At 45.4% G+C, this 19,790-nt stretch overlaps 2 protein-coding genes and 1 long non-coding RNA gene across 3 annotated transcripts; 1 reads left to right on the top strand and 2 right to left on the bottom strand.

Annotated features, from left to right (window-relative positions):
* Positions 1-47: 47 nt before the first annotated feature.
* On the bottom strand, positions 48-3,369 carry LOC6585390 (probable methylmalonate-semialdehyde dehydrogenase [acylating], mitochondrial). The gene is made up of 2 exons (XM_002010986.4): positions 3,191-3,369; positions 48-1,757 (listed from the first exon to the last, which is right to left on the bottom strand). The coding sequence occupies exons 1-2, from the start codon at positions 3,218-3,220 to the stop codon at positions 225-227; spliced, it is 1,563 nt and encodes a 520-aa protein (XP_002011022.1). The 5' UTR covers positions 3,221-3,369; the 3' UTR covers positions 48-224.
* LOC122756900 lies at positions 2,364-2,835 on the top strand. The gene is made up of 2 exons (XR_006356757.1): positions 2,364-2,556; positions 2,619-2,835. It is a non-coding gene; the product is annotated as an uncharacterized LOC122756900 (long non-coding RNA).
* Positions 3,370-6,140: 2,771 nt separating the features above from the next.
* Positions 6,141-16,038, bottom strand: LOC6585391. Its single transcript, XM_032732827.2, has 3 exons — positions 15,893-16,038; positions 12,196-13,142; positions 6,141-11,145 (listed from the first exon to the last, which is right to left on the bottom strand). Exons 2-3 carry the CDS (start codon positions 13,063-13,065, stop codon positions 6,394-6,396), a joined length of 5,622 nt encoding a protein of 1,873 aa, XP_032588718.2. The 5' UTR covers positions 13,066-13,142; positions 15,893-16,038; the 3' UTR covers positions 6,141-6,393.
* Between the last annotated feature and the right edge of the window lie 3,752 nt (positions 16,039-19,790).

The following is a 19,790-nucleotide window of genomic DNA, read 5'->3' as shown; positions in this document are numbered from 1 at the left end:
GGCGTTGCCACCATAACTGCACGTTCGATCAAAAGAATTTTTGGTTATTTTTGTTTTAAACATTTTATTTAGTTTTTACAAATCTTGTTTTTACAATTTTACATTTAGCTTAACTCTAATTAACAGGCACAAAAAATAAATGCAGCAATTCCTTTCCACAGCTCACGCCACACGAGTGCATGTGTGTGGGTGTGTCTGTGTGGTTTTTGTATGTGTGTGGGTGTCTACTTCATGGTGGGCATGGCCACGGCCGCCTGGGTGTGGTTGACATCTGTCTCGCGCCACAGCTGGGTAACGGTCTTGGTCTGTGTGTAGAACTTGATGCCCTGCTTACCATAGAAGTGATGATCGCCGCGGAAGGAGCCGCGTGTGCCGGTGAAGGAGAACATGGGCAAGGGCACGGGGATGGGCACATTGACGCCCACCTGGCCGGCATCGATCTCGTTGACGAACTTGCGTGCAGCAGCACCGTTGGTGGTGAAGACGGCGGTGCCATTGCCATAGGGATTGGCGTTCACAATTGAGATGGCTTCGTCCAGGGTGTCGGCATTGAGGATAACCAGGACGGGGCCAAAGATCTCCTCGGTGTAGCACTTCATGTTTGGCTTGACATCGGTCAAAATGGTGGGGCCCACAAAGTAGCCATTCTCATAGCCGGGCACTGTGATCTTCCTGCCGTCGAGGATCAGCTTGGCGCCCTCCTTTACGCCCGATTCGATCAGATCGTTGATGCGCTTGCGAGAAGCGTCACTGATGACGGGTCCCACATCGGTGCCGGGCACATGGCCAGCGTTAACCTTCAGCTTCTTTGCGCGCTCAACCAGGTCGGGGATCCACTTCTGAGCTTCGCCCACGAACACGGCCGTCGACAGGGCCATGCAACGCTGTCCGGCAGCGCCAAAGGCGGCGCCAGCCAGCTGGTTGAGGGTGTTCTCCTTGTTAGCATCGCTCAACACAACGCCGTGGTTCTTGGCGCCCATGTTGCTCTGAACACGCTTGCCATTCCTGCCGGCGCGCTCGTAGATGTACTTGCCGGCCGTGTCGGAGCCCACAAAGGAGACGGCCTTAATCTCGGGTGCGTCGCAAATGAAGTTGACTGCGTCGTGCTGGCCGTGGATGACGTTGACCACACCGGGTGGGCAGCCGGCTTCATTGAGCAGTTCCATCAGCAACATGGTGGCACCGGGCACACGCTCGGAGGGCTTCAGCAACATGGTGTTGCCAGTGGTAATGGCCACGGGGAACATCCACAATGGGATCATAGCTGGGAAATTGAATGGGGCAATGCCTGCGGTGACGCCGAGTGGCATGACCAGCGAATAGGTATCCATGTCGCGGGCAACATTTGCCACCGTCTCACCCATCTGCAGCGAGGGAATGCTGCAGCAGTGCTCGACAACCTGAAGACCGCGGAGCACATCACCCTCAGCATCGACCAGAGTCTTGCCCTGCTCCTTGGTGATATTTTTTGCCAGCTCACCCATATTGGCCTTGATCAAGGCCTGCAGCTTGAACATGACCTGCTGACGTGACACCACAGAGGTGTTGCTCCATGACTTGAAGGCGCGCTTGTTGGATTCCAGAGCGGTCTTCATTTCCTCAGGCGTTGCCTTGGGCACACGGGTCACCACCTTGTCGGTGGCCGGATCTTTCACATCGATCCAATCGTTGGTCTTTGACTCCACAAACTTGCCATCGATGAACAGCTTGGTTGTGGGAGCAGACGACGAGTAGCTACGTCTGGCGATCAAACGTGCCTGCAAAAGTAATTTGATTTAACATTTTAATGTTATCGATAAGTCGATTGAAGTGATATTTGAATCTCTTGGCTAAAGGTTGCCACATCTACTAAATGGAAAAGTACCTCAATGGTACACTTCCTGCATAAGACTGTCACACTCAATATGTCTTAACGGTACAATTTAATGTACAGTTTCGAAGGACATCAAGGATTGACAACTCTTAGCATTTTTGGCATATTATATATGCTCTTGTTTAGAAAAAATCTTTTACTTATATACAAATATTTTTGTAATTGCTGGGTGCTACGTGCCACGTCTCCCACATGCGTAACGACTGTACTTAAAATTTATCTCATAGTTAATTCTTTCTACAAATAAATTCGTATTTGTTCTCTGCATTATATAAAAATTTGCCTAATTAATTCTTATTGTAATTGAATGAATATGCAAATTGGCCTGGCCACAAGGAACTTTTGCCCTATGGAGAAAGCAAATTGACTTTGGGTTTTTTCCAAATTAATTTTGGATGACATAATAATTTAATTATGTCAACATTCTATGTTCCCAAATCATTTCAAGGACATCTTATACCAATTTGTAAATTATAAATATCAATAACAATAAATTCGTACTTTTCGTTGTAAATTTAGGTACAATATTTTTTTTGCCAAGTGGCATCCCTTTTTCCATAAGAATAAAAGTTCCATTGAGAACTTTTCCACAATTGCATCAAAACAGTAAAGTTGCGTAAAAGGCAAACGCGCCTGCGCTCGTTGGACAACTTGGGCCAGGCTTCACTGTATACTATACATATGTATGTATGTATATATGTGCATATCTTGCAAGTGTTTTACTGCAATACTTTAAATTCAACAGGTGAGCATGGCTTTGCCTGGCAACATGATAATACATACATATGCGCGGAGAGACACACACACATACATATATACTTATATGTATATGTACTTTAGGGATAAATGCCACGCCTTTGCTTATCAGTGGCAGATGCCGCCCGTTTGATAGGCATTTATTTATATGGCTTAACGTCTAATTAAAATACAATTGTATTACCCACATACATACATACAGAAAATTAGTTTTTGCGTGTGTGCGTTAGTGTCCGTTCTGGCGTTATTGTGATCGTCGCATTATCTGAATCGCAGCAAACTAAAATTACGTAACATGTGTTTGCGCTATCAAATAGTCTGTTCTTTTTTCACGTTTTACCGTTTAATGTGGACAAATTTATGAGCACACACACATACACAGGCAAGCACGCGTGCTTTAATTTGCATGCAAGTGCAAGGCACTGCACAAACACACACACATACACGCCCACTTGCCAGTGCACTTGCAAGTGTTCAACGCCCCCTCCCCTCTTAGGCTTCCTAACACTGCGCAATTGTTATCGATAGCCGTTGGTAGCATATGCAAATAGAATTTCTTACCTCAGCACCAATTAGACGCACAAAGGACATCTTGCCACAGGTGATGGAAATGTTAGGTCAGGGATTCTGGATAATGGAAGCTCCGGCGGGAAACGCGTGTGTTGCTGCTGCTGCTGCGGTTGCTACTGCGGCTGGCCCAACCAATGGTCTCACTATAACTGAACTGAAAGCAAAAGCAAAACCAAAACAAAAAGCTGAGGCTGTGCCAAGTTGGGGCCCCAGCGCGCGCGTGTGTGGTGTGATTGTTGATATACGACGCGACGCGACGGCAGCGAACGAAGCCGGCGAACGGTCGGTTGGTCGAACCACTTTATTAGACGAGCACATATACATACTTCTGTATGTCTATATTCATGTGTGGGTGTGTGTGTGCGTGTGTAGCCAAGAACTTGAAAGAGCTGTTGTTGTTATTGTTATTGTTTTTATTCTAGTTCGTTGGGGGCTCGATAGTATATGCATGTGTGTGTGTTTGTGTGTTTGTTTTGCGTTTTTCTTTTTTTTGCGACGTTTGAGACACACGCACAGACGCTTAAGCAGCACATAGTTACATACACACATATGTACATGTAAATATATAAATTAATCATTGCGTGTAAAATATATATATATATACATACATATGTATATGTATTTATTTATGATTGCTCGCACGTGCAATACTTACATACATATTTGAAATCATATGCTGCTCCATTGCTATGTGTGTGTACCTAGGTACGTAATTCTTCTATTAGTTGTATGTATATATGTACATGTTGCTGGTCATACACACACACACACACACACACACACCATACTACATGCACTTATAAAACCTGACACCTTTTTTAATAAGTTAATAAGTAAACATGCTTAGGTGTGATTATTATATACTTAAGCAAAGGTGAAGTAATATATTAGCATACTTTTGGGCTGCACGAATAAGGATGCAGCTTTACTTTCGTATAATACCGAAGTATACTTTTAAGCGCACGTTCATTTATTAAAGCTGAAGATCCAATTCGAATTCGCTCCTGCTGCTTGTTTGAGTCTTTGCTGTAGCTCAAAGCTAAATTGATCATTTAATAATGTTTCAATCCCAGAGCGAATATATGCATTGGTTATTTGGTTCGAGAACGAGAGAACGTGCTTATCTACTTTGAAAGGCTGGTTCAATCTTGGCTTCGGCTCAAAACTTGTTTGTTCAGTTAACAAAGTTTCAAACCCTGGCAAAATCAATGCCTGGCTACAAGCTATAATTGTATATGATTACATTCTGAAGCTGGTTCTAGTCTTGGCTTCAACTGATCATTTATCAAAGTTGCACGCCCTATTCGAATTTACTGTGTAACCTGGCATTTGGTTTGAGCACATGAATATCTGTGTATGTTTTTTTTTTTGAACTGGTGTAAGTCTTGACTGCGACTCAAACTGGTTTGTGCCCCGGCTATTTATGATTTAGCGTATAAAACTTTGCTTTTAAATAATAAATTTTAATTTGATTGCTTATTCTCGTTTAAGCAGGTCTGCCGTTATTTCTTAATTTTTTCTAAGCTTAAGAGCTCAAAATGAAATAGAAAATAAATGTTTTTTATTTTTGTTCGCAAGTTTTATTTGTTTTTGCATTGTCATATCAATTAAGACGTAAATAGTTAATTAATTTAGTTAAGTACGCTAACCGCTAAGTACATAATTTAATTTGTTCAATAATTTTTGTTGTTGTTGTTATTGTTGTTTTTGTTTTGTTGTTTCTCTTTCATAAAATAGTTAGAAAACTCGTGTTGAAATGCTTTGGTTATTGCTGTAAAATGTTTCGACTACTTCATATATATAGATATATCTGTATATATGTATATCTGCTATATATAGCACATTATTTATTTATTTTGTTTTTTTTTATGCATACAAATTTTTTTAATTAGTTCCAAAAAAATTGTTTTCCATATATTTCGTTTCTTTGCTGAGTTTTTCTTTGTATAGTAAAATATTTATATGTTAAATGTTTTTATATAATAATAATAATATAAAAAAAAATAGCTCTTAAGACTAGAATTGTAATAATTAATATAGAATGCTTTGAAGAGCATTTTGTTTTGTTTATTTTAAATATTTAATTTAAGCCACGCTGCGGTTGAAGGCCTCAGAAAATGTACATCATAAATCAGTTATATAATATTAGGTATGTATATATATATATATATATATATATATAGCTATAGCTATATTTAAGTAGAAGAAGAGCACTACGTAGGCGAATTTCATATACAGCTAAATAATTTTTTTGTTTTCAATTTTTTTCAAATTTGTTTTTCTCATTTTTTTTAGGTTTTTTTTTATAGTTTTTTTTAAAGTCTTTTTTAAGCACTGTGTTCTAAGTTTAAATATATTACGAATATGTATATAGGTATAAATATTTAAAAAAAAAAATAGTTTTATTTTATTTTTTCTGCCTATTTTTGCATTAGCTTTTGATTAATTGTGGCGCTAGCTTGACGCTGGCGCTGCTCGGCCCTGCGCGGTGTTGCCAGACGTTACGCTCAACGGTTGTACCGTTAGACAACTTAGACTAAGAAAAAAAAGTGTTCTTTAGCTGATAAGAATAAGACAAAAAAAAAAAACGAACTATTTAGGCTTTGGTATATGTAGGGCGAGAGATCCATAACTCTCTCTCTTTCTCTCTCTCTCTCTCTCTCTCGCTTACAGTTCAAAATTCGCTGTATTTTTAAGTACATAAATATATATATATATGTGTGTGTGCATATATATGTGAGTTTGATTTGAAAATTTCTTGAATTCATATATTGTGTTTGAATAAAAATTTAAAAAAATTAATTTTGACTTTTTCAAAAATAAATCTTTTTTCTTTTGCAAGTTTTTGAAATCAAACTCAGATATATATATATATATACATATATGTAACTATAGATATGAATATCTTGTCTAAGCTTGTTTAGTTTTTTTTTTTTTTTTTTTTTTTGTTTTTTTGTTTTTTTTTTTGTTTTTTTTTTTGTTTTTTTTTGTTTTTGTTACTAGACTAGGACTACTGAGCTGGCTTAGAGGCTTTTGCCCTAACTCCCTTTCAACTTGTTTCTGTTTGCTATTGTGAACTAATTGTTTGTGAACCTCTCATTTGGTCTATGCGACCCTTACGTCTTTGTTGGCCTCTTTTGTCCTTGTTGACCTTTTGCCTTTGTCGAGTTTGCAGTCTCCCCTCGGCGGCCTCTTCACTTCTCGACGCCCAGCAGCTTGGCCGCCTCGTCGGGCGAGCTGAGCAGCTTGTTGAGTATGCCCTGGTCGGTGATGCCCAGCAGATTGCCCAGGAAATCACCGCTGGCCACGCCCACAGCGGCTGCTGTTGCGGGCGCTGAGGATTCGGCAATGTTTTCCTTGTGCTCGCCCAGGCGACTGACGCGCCACTCGTTCGCCTTGTCCAGCAGCTCGTGCAGCTTGGGCAGACGTACGCTCTTGTTGTTGTTGTTATTGTTGTTGTGGCAAGTGTTGTTGTTGTTGTTGTTGTTGTTGCTGGGCATTGGCATGGGCATAGGCATGGGCATGGCCGTAGGCGTTGGTGTTGTGGGCGGCGTGGCCATTTGCTCATCGTCGGAGCAATCGGAGGCGCCCGGCTCGCCATTGTGGCTATGTCCGCTGTGCTTCTTCATGTGCCGGAGCATGCTGTGCTTGAGCGTGAACTTGCGCAAGCAGATGTCGCACTGGAACGGACGCTCGCCCGAGTGGGTGCGCATGTGACGGCGCAGATCCTCCGTGGACCAGAAGCGACGCACGCAGAAGGCGCAGATCACCTTGCGATTGCTGTAGTCCGGATATTTGCCAGAGCTGCGTCCCGTGCTGGACTCGTCCTCCGAGACGGCAGCAGAGGCAGCATTCGCTGTGGCTGCTGCTGTGGCTGTGGCTGTGGCTGCTGTGGCTGCCACCTCCTGCTCCGTCTCGATGGCGCCCTTGGCCAGCAGCAGCGCAAACTCCTGGGCGTGCTGCTGCTTGATGTGGTCCAGGCACTGCATCCGCTCGCCGAACGAGTACTCGCACAGGTGACACTTGTACGGCAGCTCGCTGCCATTGGCCTCGGCGGCGGCGACGGCGCCGCTGCTGGTGGCTGCTGCGGCGGCAGCGACCTGAGCTGCCTGAGCTGCCTGAGCGGCGGCCACCATTTGCTGGCTGAGCTGTGCCGCCGCCGTTAGCTGCTGGATGAGCTGCTGCTGCTTGCGCTCGCGCTCCAGCTCACGCTCCCGCTCCAGTTCGCGTTCGCGCTCCCGCTCGCGCTCCAGCTCCAGCTGGCGCTCCTGCTCGGCGGCCTTGCGGCGGCGCTGCTCCTCCAGCTCGATCTCCTCGACGGACTTGGGCACGGGTATCGGCTCGCTGACGTCCTCGGTGGGCACGTAGACGGACATGGCGGACTCGACGTTGCCGTGCTTGCGCAGCAGATGCCGGTCGCAGTTGCTCTTCGTGGTGAACAGCAGCGGGCAGTGGGAGCACTTGAACGGCTTCTGGCCCGTGTGGGTGAGAATGTGGCGGCGCAGCGAGCTGCTCCAGGGGAACATGCGCTGGCAGTACGGGCAGCTGACGCGATTGGGCGCCAGGCTGTAGGCGGACTTCTTCTTCGGCTCGCTGCAGCTGCTGCTGCTGGTGACGTCCTCGGTGCCGGAGTTGTTGCTCTCGCTGGCGCTGCCGGAGGCGACGAGGCCCTCCTCGTCGCTCTGCTCCATGTGGTTGGCCACGTCGCTGGGCCGGAAGTAGCTGTTGAACGACACCTGGTTGCTGGTGGCATTGTCCACCAGCTTCGCTACCGGCACCAGATCCTGAGATTCATCCTTGAACGGCGAGCTGGCCACCTCCTTCAGGGACTTGGCCACCGACTCGGCCTGGGCGATCATTGTCTTCATTGTGCTCGGCTCGCCACTGGGCTTCGACTCGGCCGACTCGGCCGGCTCGGCGAGCGGCTCTGGCTCCTCTTTGGCATCAATTTCGATTGGCTGCACTTGCTCCACGCGCTGTGGCTGCTGCTCGTGCTGCTGCTCCTGCTGCGGCTGCTGCTGCTGTTCGTCTTGGTCTAGCTCTTCGTCCTCCTCCTCCTCCTCCTCCTCGTCTATGTCCTCGAAATCATCGTCGTCGTCCTCGTCTATGATCAGCTTGGGCGGCTCATCATCATCCACGGGCAACTGTTGCTGCTGCTGCGTCTGATTGCTGCCATTGGCATTGCTGTTGCTGCTGCCACCGTTGCCGTTGCCACCGTTACCGTTGCTGCTGCTGCTGCTGCTGTTGTTGTAGCCAAAGTGCAGCAAGGGATTGACGGCGACGCTGCTGGAGCCATGGGCCAGCGCCTGCTGCAGCAAGTCCGTATCCTTGCGCGCCAACTGCTGCGCCAAGATCGCGTACTTCACCTGCTCCGATATGGGCGGATGCTGCTGCTGCTGCTGCTGCTGTTGCTGCTGCTGCTGCTGGTGCAGATTGGTCATGGCTGCTGCGGCTGCTGCTGCTGCCGCCGCCGCTGCTGCCGCGGCTGCTGCTGCCTGTGCCGCACCCGAGTTGGCCGCCCGGCCGCGCATCACGTGGTGCCCGCTGCGCTGTCGCTGCGCATAGAACTGCGGATGCTGCTGCTTGACGTGGCGCTCCATGTTGGAGCGCAGCGTGAACCTGGCCGAGCAGTGCTCGCAGGCGAAGGGGCGCTCGGTGCGGTAGCGGCGCTGCTTCTGCTTGGGCATCAGCACGCCGTTCTTGATCACCATCTTGACGGGCCCGGCCGCTGGCACCGGCACGCCCATGCCGGGCAGGGGCAGGCCCAAAGGCTGCGGCACGGCAGCAACTGTTGCCGGCGTCGCTGGCACTGCAATCGCTGGCGCTGACTTCTCCAGCGCAGCCGCCGGCGGTGGCGCCATCAGCCCAAAGAACGGAAAGCCGGACGACTGCTGCAGCATCAGGTTGCGCAGCAGCTGCATATACTGCGTCGCTGCATCGCCCGGATTGAAGAGCAACTGTTGTTGCTGCTGCTGCTGCTGCTGTTGCTGCTGCTGCTGTTGCTGCTGCACGAGTAGGTCATGTTCGCGTTGCGGCTTCTTGCTGAGATCCAGCACATCCATGCTGAGATCCATGGCAGGTGCCAGCGGCTTCTCCACCAGCTGATCCAAGCTCTTCACTTGAATCTTCAACGGAGGCTGCGACGGTTGCTGCTGCTGCTGCTGCTGTTGCTGCTGTTGCTGCTGTTGCTGCTGCTGGTGCTGCTGCTTGCTGGGCTGCTCTGCCAGCAACATGTGCTTCAGCTGGGAGCTCGCCTCCACATTGGTCGTCGAGGGCGACGGGCTGAGCGAGCGAAAGCTGAGCTCCGACAGATCGGGATCCATCTTGGGCTTGATGTCCTCGCAGCTGGCATCCTCGGCCGGGTGATAGACGATCGCGCGCTTCACCTCCTCGCGGCTCGTCTTGCCGTGCCGATTGCGCAGGTGGCGCTCGCAGTTGGCCTTCGTGGTGAAGGCGTAGTTGCAGACGGCGCACTCGTACGGCCGGTCGCCGTTGTGGGTGCGCATGTGCCGCACCAGAGCCGCCTTGTCGCAGACGGCGTAGGGGCACATGTTGCAGCGGAAGGGGCCGGCGGCGCCGACGGCTGCCAGGTGGACGCGATTGTGGCCCTTGAGGGCGCGCAGATTGGGAAAGACGGCGGAGCAGAGCTTGCAGGGGAACTCGCCGCGCAGCTTCATGCGCCGGAACTCGCTGGTGAAGGCGTCCTGGGCCTCCTCCTCGCCGTCGCGCCCATCCAGGCTGTACTGGCTGGAGCAGGGCGTGTTGACGTTCTGCTCGAAGTTGCGCAGGAAACTGGACGTGCAGCTGGAGCTGGTCATGTGCAGGATGCTCTGTATGTCGGCCAGGTCCTGGCGCTGCTCCGATGGCTCGTGCTTGATGGGCGACGGCAGCGAGGAGCCGCTCGACTTGCCCTTGAGGTAGAGCTGCTGAAAGAACTCGTCCCGCTCGCTGTTCGCCTGCAGCCGCATCTCCTCCTCCTCCTCCTCAGCCGTCGGCTCAGCGTCGCGCTGCTGCTGCTGCTGCAGGCGCATCTGCTGCTGCTCTTCATCATACTCCTCCTCCTCCTCAGCCGGCTCCTGCTTGTGCAGCGGCGACGAGCTGGCGCCCAGCAGCGGCGGCAACTGCAATCCCCGACAGCTGTGCGCCTGCAGCTGCCGCTGCGTGGCAAAGATCACCTCGCACTCGCGACACTTGGCGGGTATATCGGCGTGCTCCGCCTCCAAGTGGGCGTACAGCGCGGCCAGCGTCTGAAACTCGCCGGCATTGCAGGCGGGGCAGCTGGGCAGCGCCTCCAGCTCGGGCTCCAGCGTCCTCGGGCTGCTGTTGCCCGACGACGTCGCCAGCAATGTGGCCACGTCCGGTGTGCTCGTTATCATCTGTGTCACATCCACGCTCTCCCCATCGCCGGCCTCCTCTCCATCCCCATCCCCGTCCCCATTGCCATCCCTCTCCCCCTCGCCATCGGCGTCTGTGTCCAGCGCTCGCTCGTCGCTGACTATGATGTTGTTGTTGTTGATGTTTGTCTTTAGCTTCAGTCGCTGCTCCTCATTGTTGTTGTTGTTGTTGTTCGCTTGGCTACTGTTGTTGTTGTTGTTGTTGCTGGCTGCACTGCTGCTGCTGCTGGATATATCCGTGGAGCAACTGGCATCGCTTTCATAGCTCTCGGCACGCTGATTAGCTGCCGAATGTTGCTTATGTCGCTGCAACTGTTGCTGCTGCTGTTGCTGTGGCTGCTGTTGCTGCTGCTGCTGTTGCTGTGGCTGCTGCTGCTGCTGTTGCTGCTGCTGCTGCTGCTGCTGCTGTTGCTGATGTTGCTTGTGTGTTCGCATGTGGCGATGCATGTTGCCATTTGTCGTGAAGGTCAAGTGGCAATAGCGACAGTTGAAGGGCCGCTCCCCGGTGTGCACCAGGACGTGTCTGTCCAGCGAGGAGGCTGACGAGAGTACCTATAACAGAGCGGAAGAGAGAAGGAGAGAGAGAGAGAGAGAGAGAGAGAGAGAGAGAGAGAGAGAGTGGAAGAGGAAGGGAGAGAACAAGGGTTGAAAGCGTTAATCAAGAGAAAAATTACATAAAGCCCAAGCAAAATGAATTTGATTGGGGATTGAAGCTAGCTTAGTCGACTCTCAAAATACCCTGTAATGCCGAAACGCATGCACAACTTTGCACAAATTTGGCATACCCTGTAATTGACTTGCAACAAGTCGTATATAGTTTGCGTGTAGTTTATTGTTACTTATGTATATACCCCATAAGCAATATACGACTCGTAAATACCCTATAATATGCAGCATTCTCTAATTAGTCAATAAACACCAATATAACTTGCATAGAGTTTATAGTAGCTCAAACAGTCTATATTTAGCTGTTAATTTTCAGTTACCCTGTAATGCGGTATACCCTGTAATTATCTAATTTTTACAGTTTATAGCTTATAGTTCTTGAAAACCTTTTAATTGTCTAGCTAATTTATGCCATAAGTATACCCTGTAGTGAAGTATGCCCTCTAATTGGCTAAAGACTCACATAATTAAATTATTGACAATTTATAGATACCCTGTAATACGGTATACCTGTAATTTGCTAATAACAGCTTTAGATTGCACATGATTTATATTTATTTATATACCCTCTAATTGTCTAAATAAACATTACAGCTTATTTACAGTTCTCAGATACCCTGTAATGACCAAAAATGCAGAATGTAGTTTGCAATAACTTCATAATATTTTATATACCCCTTAATATGTTTCAGCGTGTAATTGACATTACAGTTTATTTTTGTAGTAGTTCAGATACCCTGTATTTGCATATTTTTGTATATTTAGCTAATTTAACTTTATATTTTGTAAAATTAAATTCCCTGCACTTTATCTGATACCCTGTAAGTGACTTTCAAGCAGTAATAGACAATAAAATACCCTGTACTGCTCTCTGTTCTCTACGACTCATAGCATATATACCCATAGTTAGCTGAATGCCCTGTAAACTAGACTTACCTTGGAGCAGATGCGGCAGGTGAAGTTCTCGGTGTCGCCGTTGGCATAGTTGTGGCATCGAATGTGATTGGTGAACTCGTGGGGCGTGGCCGAGACGACCTCGCAGATGGGGCAGACATATTTCATGTGCTCGTCGCCGGCGCTGATGCCGGACTCGGCGCTCGAATGGCACAGGCCCTGCGGCGAGGAGCCGCCCGAGCTGCTGCCCGAGCCCGGCTGCTGCTGCTGTTGCTGCTGCTGCTGCTGCTGCTGCGCGGCCGTTGCCGACTGCGCTGCGGCGCTGGCGCTGAGCAAATAGCCGCTGTGCGCGCTGCCATCGACGAAGCCCGACTCGGACAGGTCGCCGTTGTGGGCGCTGATGCTGCTGCGATTCAGGCGAAACTTTTTGCGCAGCGAGCTGGCGTCGCTGCCGACGCTGTAGTCGACGACGATGCTGGCGCTGGCAGCGGCCGCGGCTGCATTGCCGCTGCGGCGCTGCTTGTGGCGAATGCGATGCACCGACTGCTCCAGCAACTGTTGCTGCTGCTGCTGCTGCTGTTGCTGCTGCTGCTGCTGTTCGTCCTCCTCATCTGAGTACACGAATGTTTGCTGCTGTTGCTGCTGTTGCTGTTGTCGCATCTTGCGCTTCCGCGAAGACGCCTCAACGTTTGGCGTCGACGTCGGCTGCAGCGCGCCGCTGTTGCTGCTCAGCTTCTTTGGCGTGCGGCCCAGATCCAGATGCTCCAGCGACGACTCTGAGGTGCTGGAGTCACGACGCTGTCGCTCCATGACCGCATCCTCAAGCGTCAATGCTGTTGCTGCTGCTGCTGCTGTTGCTGTTGCATGTTGCTGTGGTGGCTGCTGCTGCTGTTGCTGCTGTGTGGCCAGCATTTTTGCTGCTGCTGTCGCTGCAAAAGTTGGCTAATTGAGATCGTAAACGGCTGCTGCTTGTCTGCTGTGATTAGCTGCTGCAAGGAGAAACAGAATCAAAAAGGTCAATCAGCATTAGCCTTGACACTTAGATGCGCCCCAGACTCAAATATAACATTCACATGAGTCTCAAGCTGGGCTTATGCTATATAAGAGCTGAGCAAATCAAAGCATTCACATGAGCCTTGCCATGATGTTTATTAGAAGTTTCTATAGGTAAAATAAATCAACTAATATATAGACTATACAAATGTCGTGCTTACTTCGCTGCCTTCTCTTCTCTTGCCTTCTCTTTACTTCCTATGCTTATTACGTTAACAGGAGGTTTGACATGACAATTTGACTAGAGTTACTTCGCTTCATTCAGATGTAACTATAGCCAAATTGTCATGTAAAACTCCTCTTAACGTATTCCTTATGCCTTTTCCTTAAGCTAGCACGCATTGACACGAGTCCTAATCTAGTAGAATCTTAACACAATAAGGATAAACCGTTAACATTAGCTTAGTCAAGTTGCTTAATATGGAGTTTAGATTTAGCATGCATCACAAAAGAGCCGAGTTTTTAATCAAACATGAGGCAGATTTAGGCAAGCTCAATCAATGCTTTACCATGGGCTTTACCATGAGCTTTACCATGAGCTTTAGCAGTAAGTTTAAGTTTGACTCTAACATAAATGAGACATTAGCCATGCTAAGGTAGGAATCTGACACGCACCCTAACATGACGATAAATATCGATATAATTACAGTTATCAGAGCTATCTTGTTTTAGGAAACAAATCCAGGTCTCATTTAATACATTCAGCTTAACGCCAAGTCTACCCCGATGCTTTCTTCATTTGAATTTTCTCGAGGAACTTCGCTGGAAAGTGTGCTTAGGCATTGCTCAAAGTCTTATTGGATTCGTGGCATTCTGCAATGCATGCTAGTTGGAAAAACGAGTTAGACTTAAATGCCTTGTATACCGATTGGATTACCCGTTCAGTTCAATAGGAAATCTGGGCACAGATTGTGTCTCGATTTCAGCTAAACAGCTGATTAAACGATGCCTGGAGGGGGGTGGGGTGAGGGCAGAAGTGAAGCTACGGCAAATTGGTTAATTGAGACGCTGGCAAAACAGTTTTCAGCTTTGTTTTCTTTGCTGCTTGCAGCTGCCAAGTGTGAACGGATGCATTTCGCCAGAAACTCCAATCGGAGCAGGAGTAGAGTGGGGGAGTGGGAGAGGCCGGCTCTCATCTCTAATATGCACGCGCTCTCTCTCGCTCCCACTCACTCTCTCTCTCTCTCTCTCTTTGTCTGTCTCGCTCATGCTGTGTATTGATTTGTTATCGGCTCGTGCGCTTTGCGCTTTGTATTTGTTGCATTTCCATTCGCTGTTCATATTTCCCCATTAACATTTACCGTTATCAATTGGCTTTGCTGCCCATGCTTAGGATTTCCGATTGGCGACGAGCAACGATTCAACAGCAGCAGCAGCAACAACTACAACAACAACAACACTAACAACAATTTGACCATTTTTTGAAAGAAAACTTTGAAGCGATAACGTTTTGTTGTTTATTTTGTTGCTGTTGTTGTTGTTGTTGTTGCTTCTGTTATTGTTGTTTATTTTTTGTAGGCTTTGGTCTTCGATTTTGGTTGGTTGATTTCGAATTCGATTTCGCTCGTGACTCAGCGGCATGCTAAATCATTAGAGATAAAGGCACGCCCCTAACCGCCCCCTCCCCCTGCCAATTCATCTCTCTCTCTCTTTCTCTGTGTGTGCCGTTTGTAGCTCTCTCCGACATTTGGAGGTGAAGAAATAATTTCATATTTTTTGGAGACTTAACAGGCAAAGTGAATGAATTGGTGAAATTTTAATTACATGGAGACTTCACTAATCGAACACTTATTACAGTTAGATATGTAGAGATTTGTGTACACTTTGGAGACTTTAGCAGGAAGTGGATATTGATGAAATCTCTACAAATATTTATATTAAGTCGGAGACTTTAAAGACGAGTTTTATTGGAAAGTGGAGAGATTTGTGTGTAGATTTTGGAGACTTGCTCGATATAAAGATATATGTTGACTAAGAGGCGACTAACTATCATTTAGCAGATTAAATAAACTTAGAGGAAAAGATAATTAGCTTATATTTTGGAGACTTGATTACGAAATCGATAATTATCGATGGTAAATGCATTGTGTTATGGAAAGACTACATTTTGGTTTAGTTCAAGCTGAAAGTGTACAAGTTGTGCATATATTTTGAAGAGTAGGTTGTAATATTATGAAATAAAGAACATTATTTCATATAGAGTTTAGGCGCGACTCTAGAGATATTTCGATTATTTCAATATTTTAAATAATTTTGACCTTATAGTCTTCAAAGTTTTTTAATGAAGTTCTCAACAGATTTTTGAAATATTTTATAAAGTAAAAAATTAATGAAGATATTTGAGTTTAGTTCAAATTTTTAATAGCTTCAATTAGATGGGACCTCTATCAAACTATCAGACAAATTAAGTAAAAAAATAAAATATATAAAAAAAATATACATAGTAAAAAAAAAATAATAATAATAATTTTAAAATAACGAATAAGAATGAAGATAAGTCAATGTAAAAATAAGTTGTCTATAATCCAAGGTATATGTTATATATATGTATATAGTTTGTAATCCAGGATAAATACTTTTCACACTTTTCACATTTGAAAATTGCCACAAGAAAAAAAATGTGTTTACAAAATTTCAGCAATTTTTTTTTTTATTTTTTTTATTTTTGTAGTTAACAATTTGTTACCTTTGTTTTGTTTTGGTTTTTTGAACAATTTGGCGGCGGCATTCGAAATTTGTTTATTTTTTATTCATAATCTGTTTTCTGTTTGCTTGTTAGTTTTTCGTTTGTTTTTGGTTTAAGTTTTTCACTAGGTTTCACGTTTGCTTATTTGTTTTTAATTATTTATTTTGAATTCCTTTTTTTCGTTGCACTCAATAATTATAATTAAAAATAATTCATTTGTAGCACGTTTCTTTGGTTTATTTTTAGTTAAAAAAAAAAAGTAAAATAAAATAAAATAATATAATTTAATTGAATGAAATGTTTTGCTTCTTATTTTTGTCGTTTTGTATCACTGCTTTTATTTATTAGTTACTGCTTTGCTATATCCCGTTATGTTGTCGCAGCGCGCCGGCAGATGCTTTCACGTTGACGCGCGCACGAGTTCTGACCACAGACGCGGCGCAACCGTTCAGCAGAGCCTCGCTGGCAGCTTTATCTAATGTCTGTGCGTGTCTGTACTGCTCTCTCTCGCTCGCTCTCGCTCTCTGTCTGTCTCTGTGTGTGTGTGTCTGCACTGAGAAGAATGCAGACGAGTTACTCGAAGAAGTGTATGAAGAAGCAGTAACAGAAAAAAAAATGTATGTATGTGTATATCAAATTAAATAACAAATTCAAGACGTCTTTTCGGTTCGACTTCTGAATTGTATTTGAACGCATCATAAAATTGTATTTATAAAAGCGCAGAGCAGCGCCAAGAGCCAGCGTCAGAGCAGCGATACTGGCAGCGGCAGCGACAGCGGCAGCAACGCAGCAGCAGCTGACTCCGACATCTGAGCAATGCGACGAAGGCAGTGAGAGAGAACGCAATGGCTGCCTCTGCCTCTGTTCAGAGTTGCGTGCATGTGTGTGTGTGAGTGTGAGAGCTGTGCTCGCTGCGGGCTGCGGCTGAGACTGTGGCTGTGGCTGCTGTTGCTGTGTGTTGGTGGATGAACTGGCATTGGTATTGGTTAGATAAAACTGCAGAGTGGCTCAGCTGGCGCTGACGGCGCTGTCGTCGTCGTCGTCGACGCGTCGATTTAACGAGCAGCTAAATCTTTAGCGCAAAGGAAGCAGAAGCAGCAGCAACAACATGACTAGCAGCAGCAGCAGCAGCAGCAGTGGCGGCAGCGGCGTCAGCAGCAGCAGCTTTGCTGCTTCTTTGTTGGATTTTTCTTTCGTTCCATTTTATTTTTGGACGCAAATAGGATTACACTTGGTTTATTAGTGTGTGTGTGCACGCATGCTGTTTGCGTGCGCTGTGGGTGCGTGTGTGCTAGAGCGAGTGCGCACTATATAACAAACATGTAAGCATTCACATATATACGCGCTTATTATACATATATGCATGTGTACTGCCCAGCCACCAGGAGCTGACGTGCTCTGCTTGTAAGTGACTGTGTCTGTGTATTTGTACGCTTATGTAAATGTGTAATGTGCGCTTTATATGTAGAACTTGGTACAGTGTATCTCCTTCTGGAGTATATACACACATACACAGGCACACACATATAGCAGATATTTGCTGCTGTTATATGTGTGGTGTATATAACGTGTGTATTTGGAAATTCAGTAAATCTTGTTGCCATTGGCTACTTCACTGTTATGTATCTATATACAGTCAAAGCTCCCTTAAAGCAACAGACAGGTTTTTAATATATTATTAATTAAACAATACAATTTAGTTTCGAACAATTTGGTTGATAATAAATAGAATGAAGCCGATTAGACATGGCAGGTTTCGTTAATTTTAATCCTTTAATTTCATACCTCTAATAAGAAATCTATCATGAAGCATTAGACCAACACAAAACTCGTATATTCTTATACAGTTACTCAAGTTCTTGGATTAGCTGCTTATTTTTACTCTTATTCACTTGTAATTATATGTTTTTTTTTTTTTTTTTTTTTTTTGTAAATACATATAACATCTTCGCTTCATCTTTAATTAAATTATATAGTATATTTGTATAACATCTTAGTCTATCTGAAGCTCATCAATCAGTCAGTCATATACTTATACATATACACATATACATATATTTAGTTGTACATCTGATATGCTATAAAGTAAACCCATTTCGCTCGAATGCTCCACACAATGGCTACTCCCATTGATGGTTTCAATCCTCGATACTATCGATAATGCCATCGTTGGTTTTAACAGCTCCATCGCACACACGTGCGTGATCAATCATAAAACGAATGCACTCTGACCCACCCTGCTTCCTACCCTTCTGCCCATTCTCCGACTACGACCCCGACCCCGACCCTGTGCCTGCTGCCCGTTGGCCACAATGCGATTCCCTCAACCTTCACCTCAAACTTGAAAAAAAAAAACAAAAAACAAAAACTCATCAAAAACGGAAGTAAAAGACGTTTTGAGCTGACTTTTTGTCGTCACAGTTGACCGCCTCGAAAAGGTGTGCAGCAAACACATACAGACATCCCTATACACACACACACACGGAGAGATATAGGGTGAAGATGAGTGTCAGCTGCCAAGAAATGCAAATGAATTAAAAGGCGATTCTCACTTTAAATAATTAATTTGTACCCAAAAAGAAAATTAACAACATTCGAAAAATGTTAGATAAGAATATAAATATATGATTACAAAAACAAAATTAAATATGTTCATTTCTTGTTTAAAATATATTCTAATTCAATATTAATTTGTAAACTTTAAAATAAGAATTTGAAGTAACTATTTTTGTTACACCTCTTGCAAATCTTCTTGCTGAGCTGACCCATCTCTAATGCAAGCTATCTATCTCTTTTGCACAGCTTCAAATAGCTGCATGTATCGATAGAGTGCTGGAAGAGCATCGGCGTTTGGCCATTGATTGCAAGATGACCGATAAATTGCAGCGACTGTGGCGACAAGAACTGATTAAGACGGGGTAAGAAATATAATAAACAAAATAAGAAAACAAAACAAAACACTAAGAAAACAAGAGAAACACAATTGCAAAAACAAAAGAAGCAGCAGCCAGCAGAAAAGTCGAACATACATACATATTTGTAATAAATACATACACACACTCACCTATGCATGTACATATGTATGTATGCAGACACATGCATATGAGTAAAAAAAGATATTGTGCAAAAATGCAGCAAGAGTTCAATACACTCGGCCCACACACACACACACACACACATGCACACGCATGCGACACGCGCGCTTTAACGCATACACATACACACACACACACACACACATACACTCGCACAATCACGCACTCACCCACACATATCGGGAATGAAAAAAGCAGACAGCGAAATACACGTGCAACAACTACAACAACAGCAGCCGACTGTTTGTATAAATTTAATAATATTGACGTTTTATTTATAATGAACTTGAAATACAGGTAAGTGTGTGTGCAGTGGCACCGTGGTGCACAATGGCTAGAAATGTTAAGCAATTAGTTAAGCGGCAGTCGCAACACTTTAAGCAGCGCACGCAGCACTGTGCAAGACGCACGCCTCCACAACAACAACAACAACAACAACAGCAGCAGCAACAATGAGAACAGCAACAGTAGCAGCAGCAGCAACAACAACAACAACAACAATAGTAACGGACACAGCGCGTGTGGCAATGCGTGTTAAATAAACATTAAAAGCAGTAACAGAAACAGCATATTGCAATTTTTGTTGTTGCTCTTGCATTTTATTTTTCGTATTTATTTATTTATTATTATTTTTTTTTTTTGTTTATGCGAACAGCTGAGAAACGGTTTCCATTTCGTTTTTCAATTGTGGCGGCGGCGGCATTCAATGAGACCGAAAGTGATAATGAGCAGGCAACAATAACAGTAAACAATCCACACATACATATACACAATGAGAGAAAGAGCACATGCATACGTATATA

Source organism: Drosophila mojavensis, unplaced genomic scaffold (genome assembly GCF_018153725.1).
Source record: "Drosophila mojavensis isolate 15081-1352.22 unplaced genomic scaffold, ASM1815372v1 contig_136, whole genome shotgun sequence".
Classification (NCBI taxonomy): Eukaryota; Metazoa; Arthropoda; class Insecta; order Diptera; family Drosophilidae; genus Drosophila; species Drosophila mojavensis.
This window is presented reverse-complemented; position numbering and strand designations above follow the sequence as displayed.

Coding starts and splice junctions, on each gene's coding strand:
- LOC6585390 (XM_002010986.4), bottom strand. CDS start 3,220: ATGTCCTTTGTGCGTCTAATTGGTGCTGAG. Junction 1,758..3,190: donor TGCGTCTAATTGGTGCTGAG/GTAAGAAATTCT, acceptor TTACTTTTGCAG/GCACGTTTGATCGCCAGACG.
- LOC6585391 (XM_032732827.2), bottom strand. CDS start 13,065: ATGCTGGCCACACAGCAGCAACAGCAGCAGCAGCCACCACAGCAACAT. Junction 11,146..12,195: donor CCTGCCGCATCTGCTCCAAG/GTAAGTCTAGTT, acceptor GCTCTGTTATAG/GTACTCTCGTCAGCCTCCTC.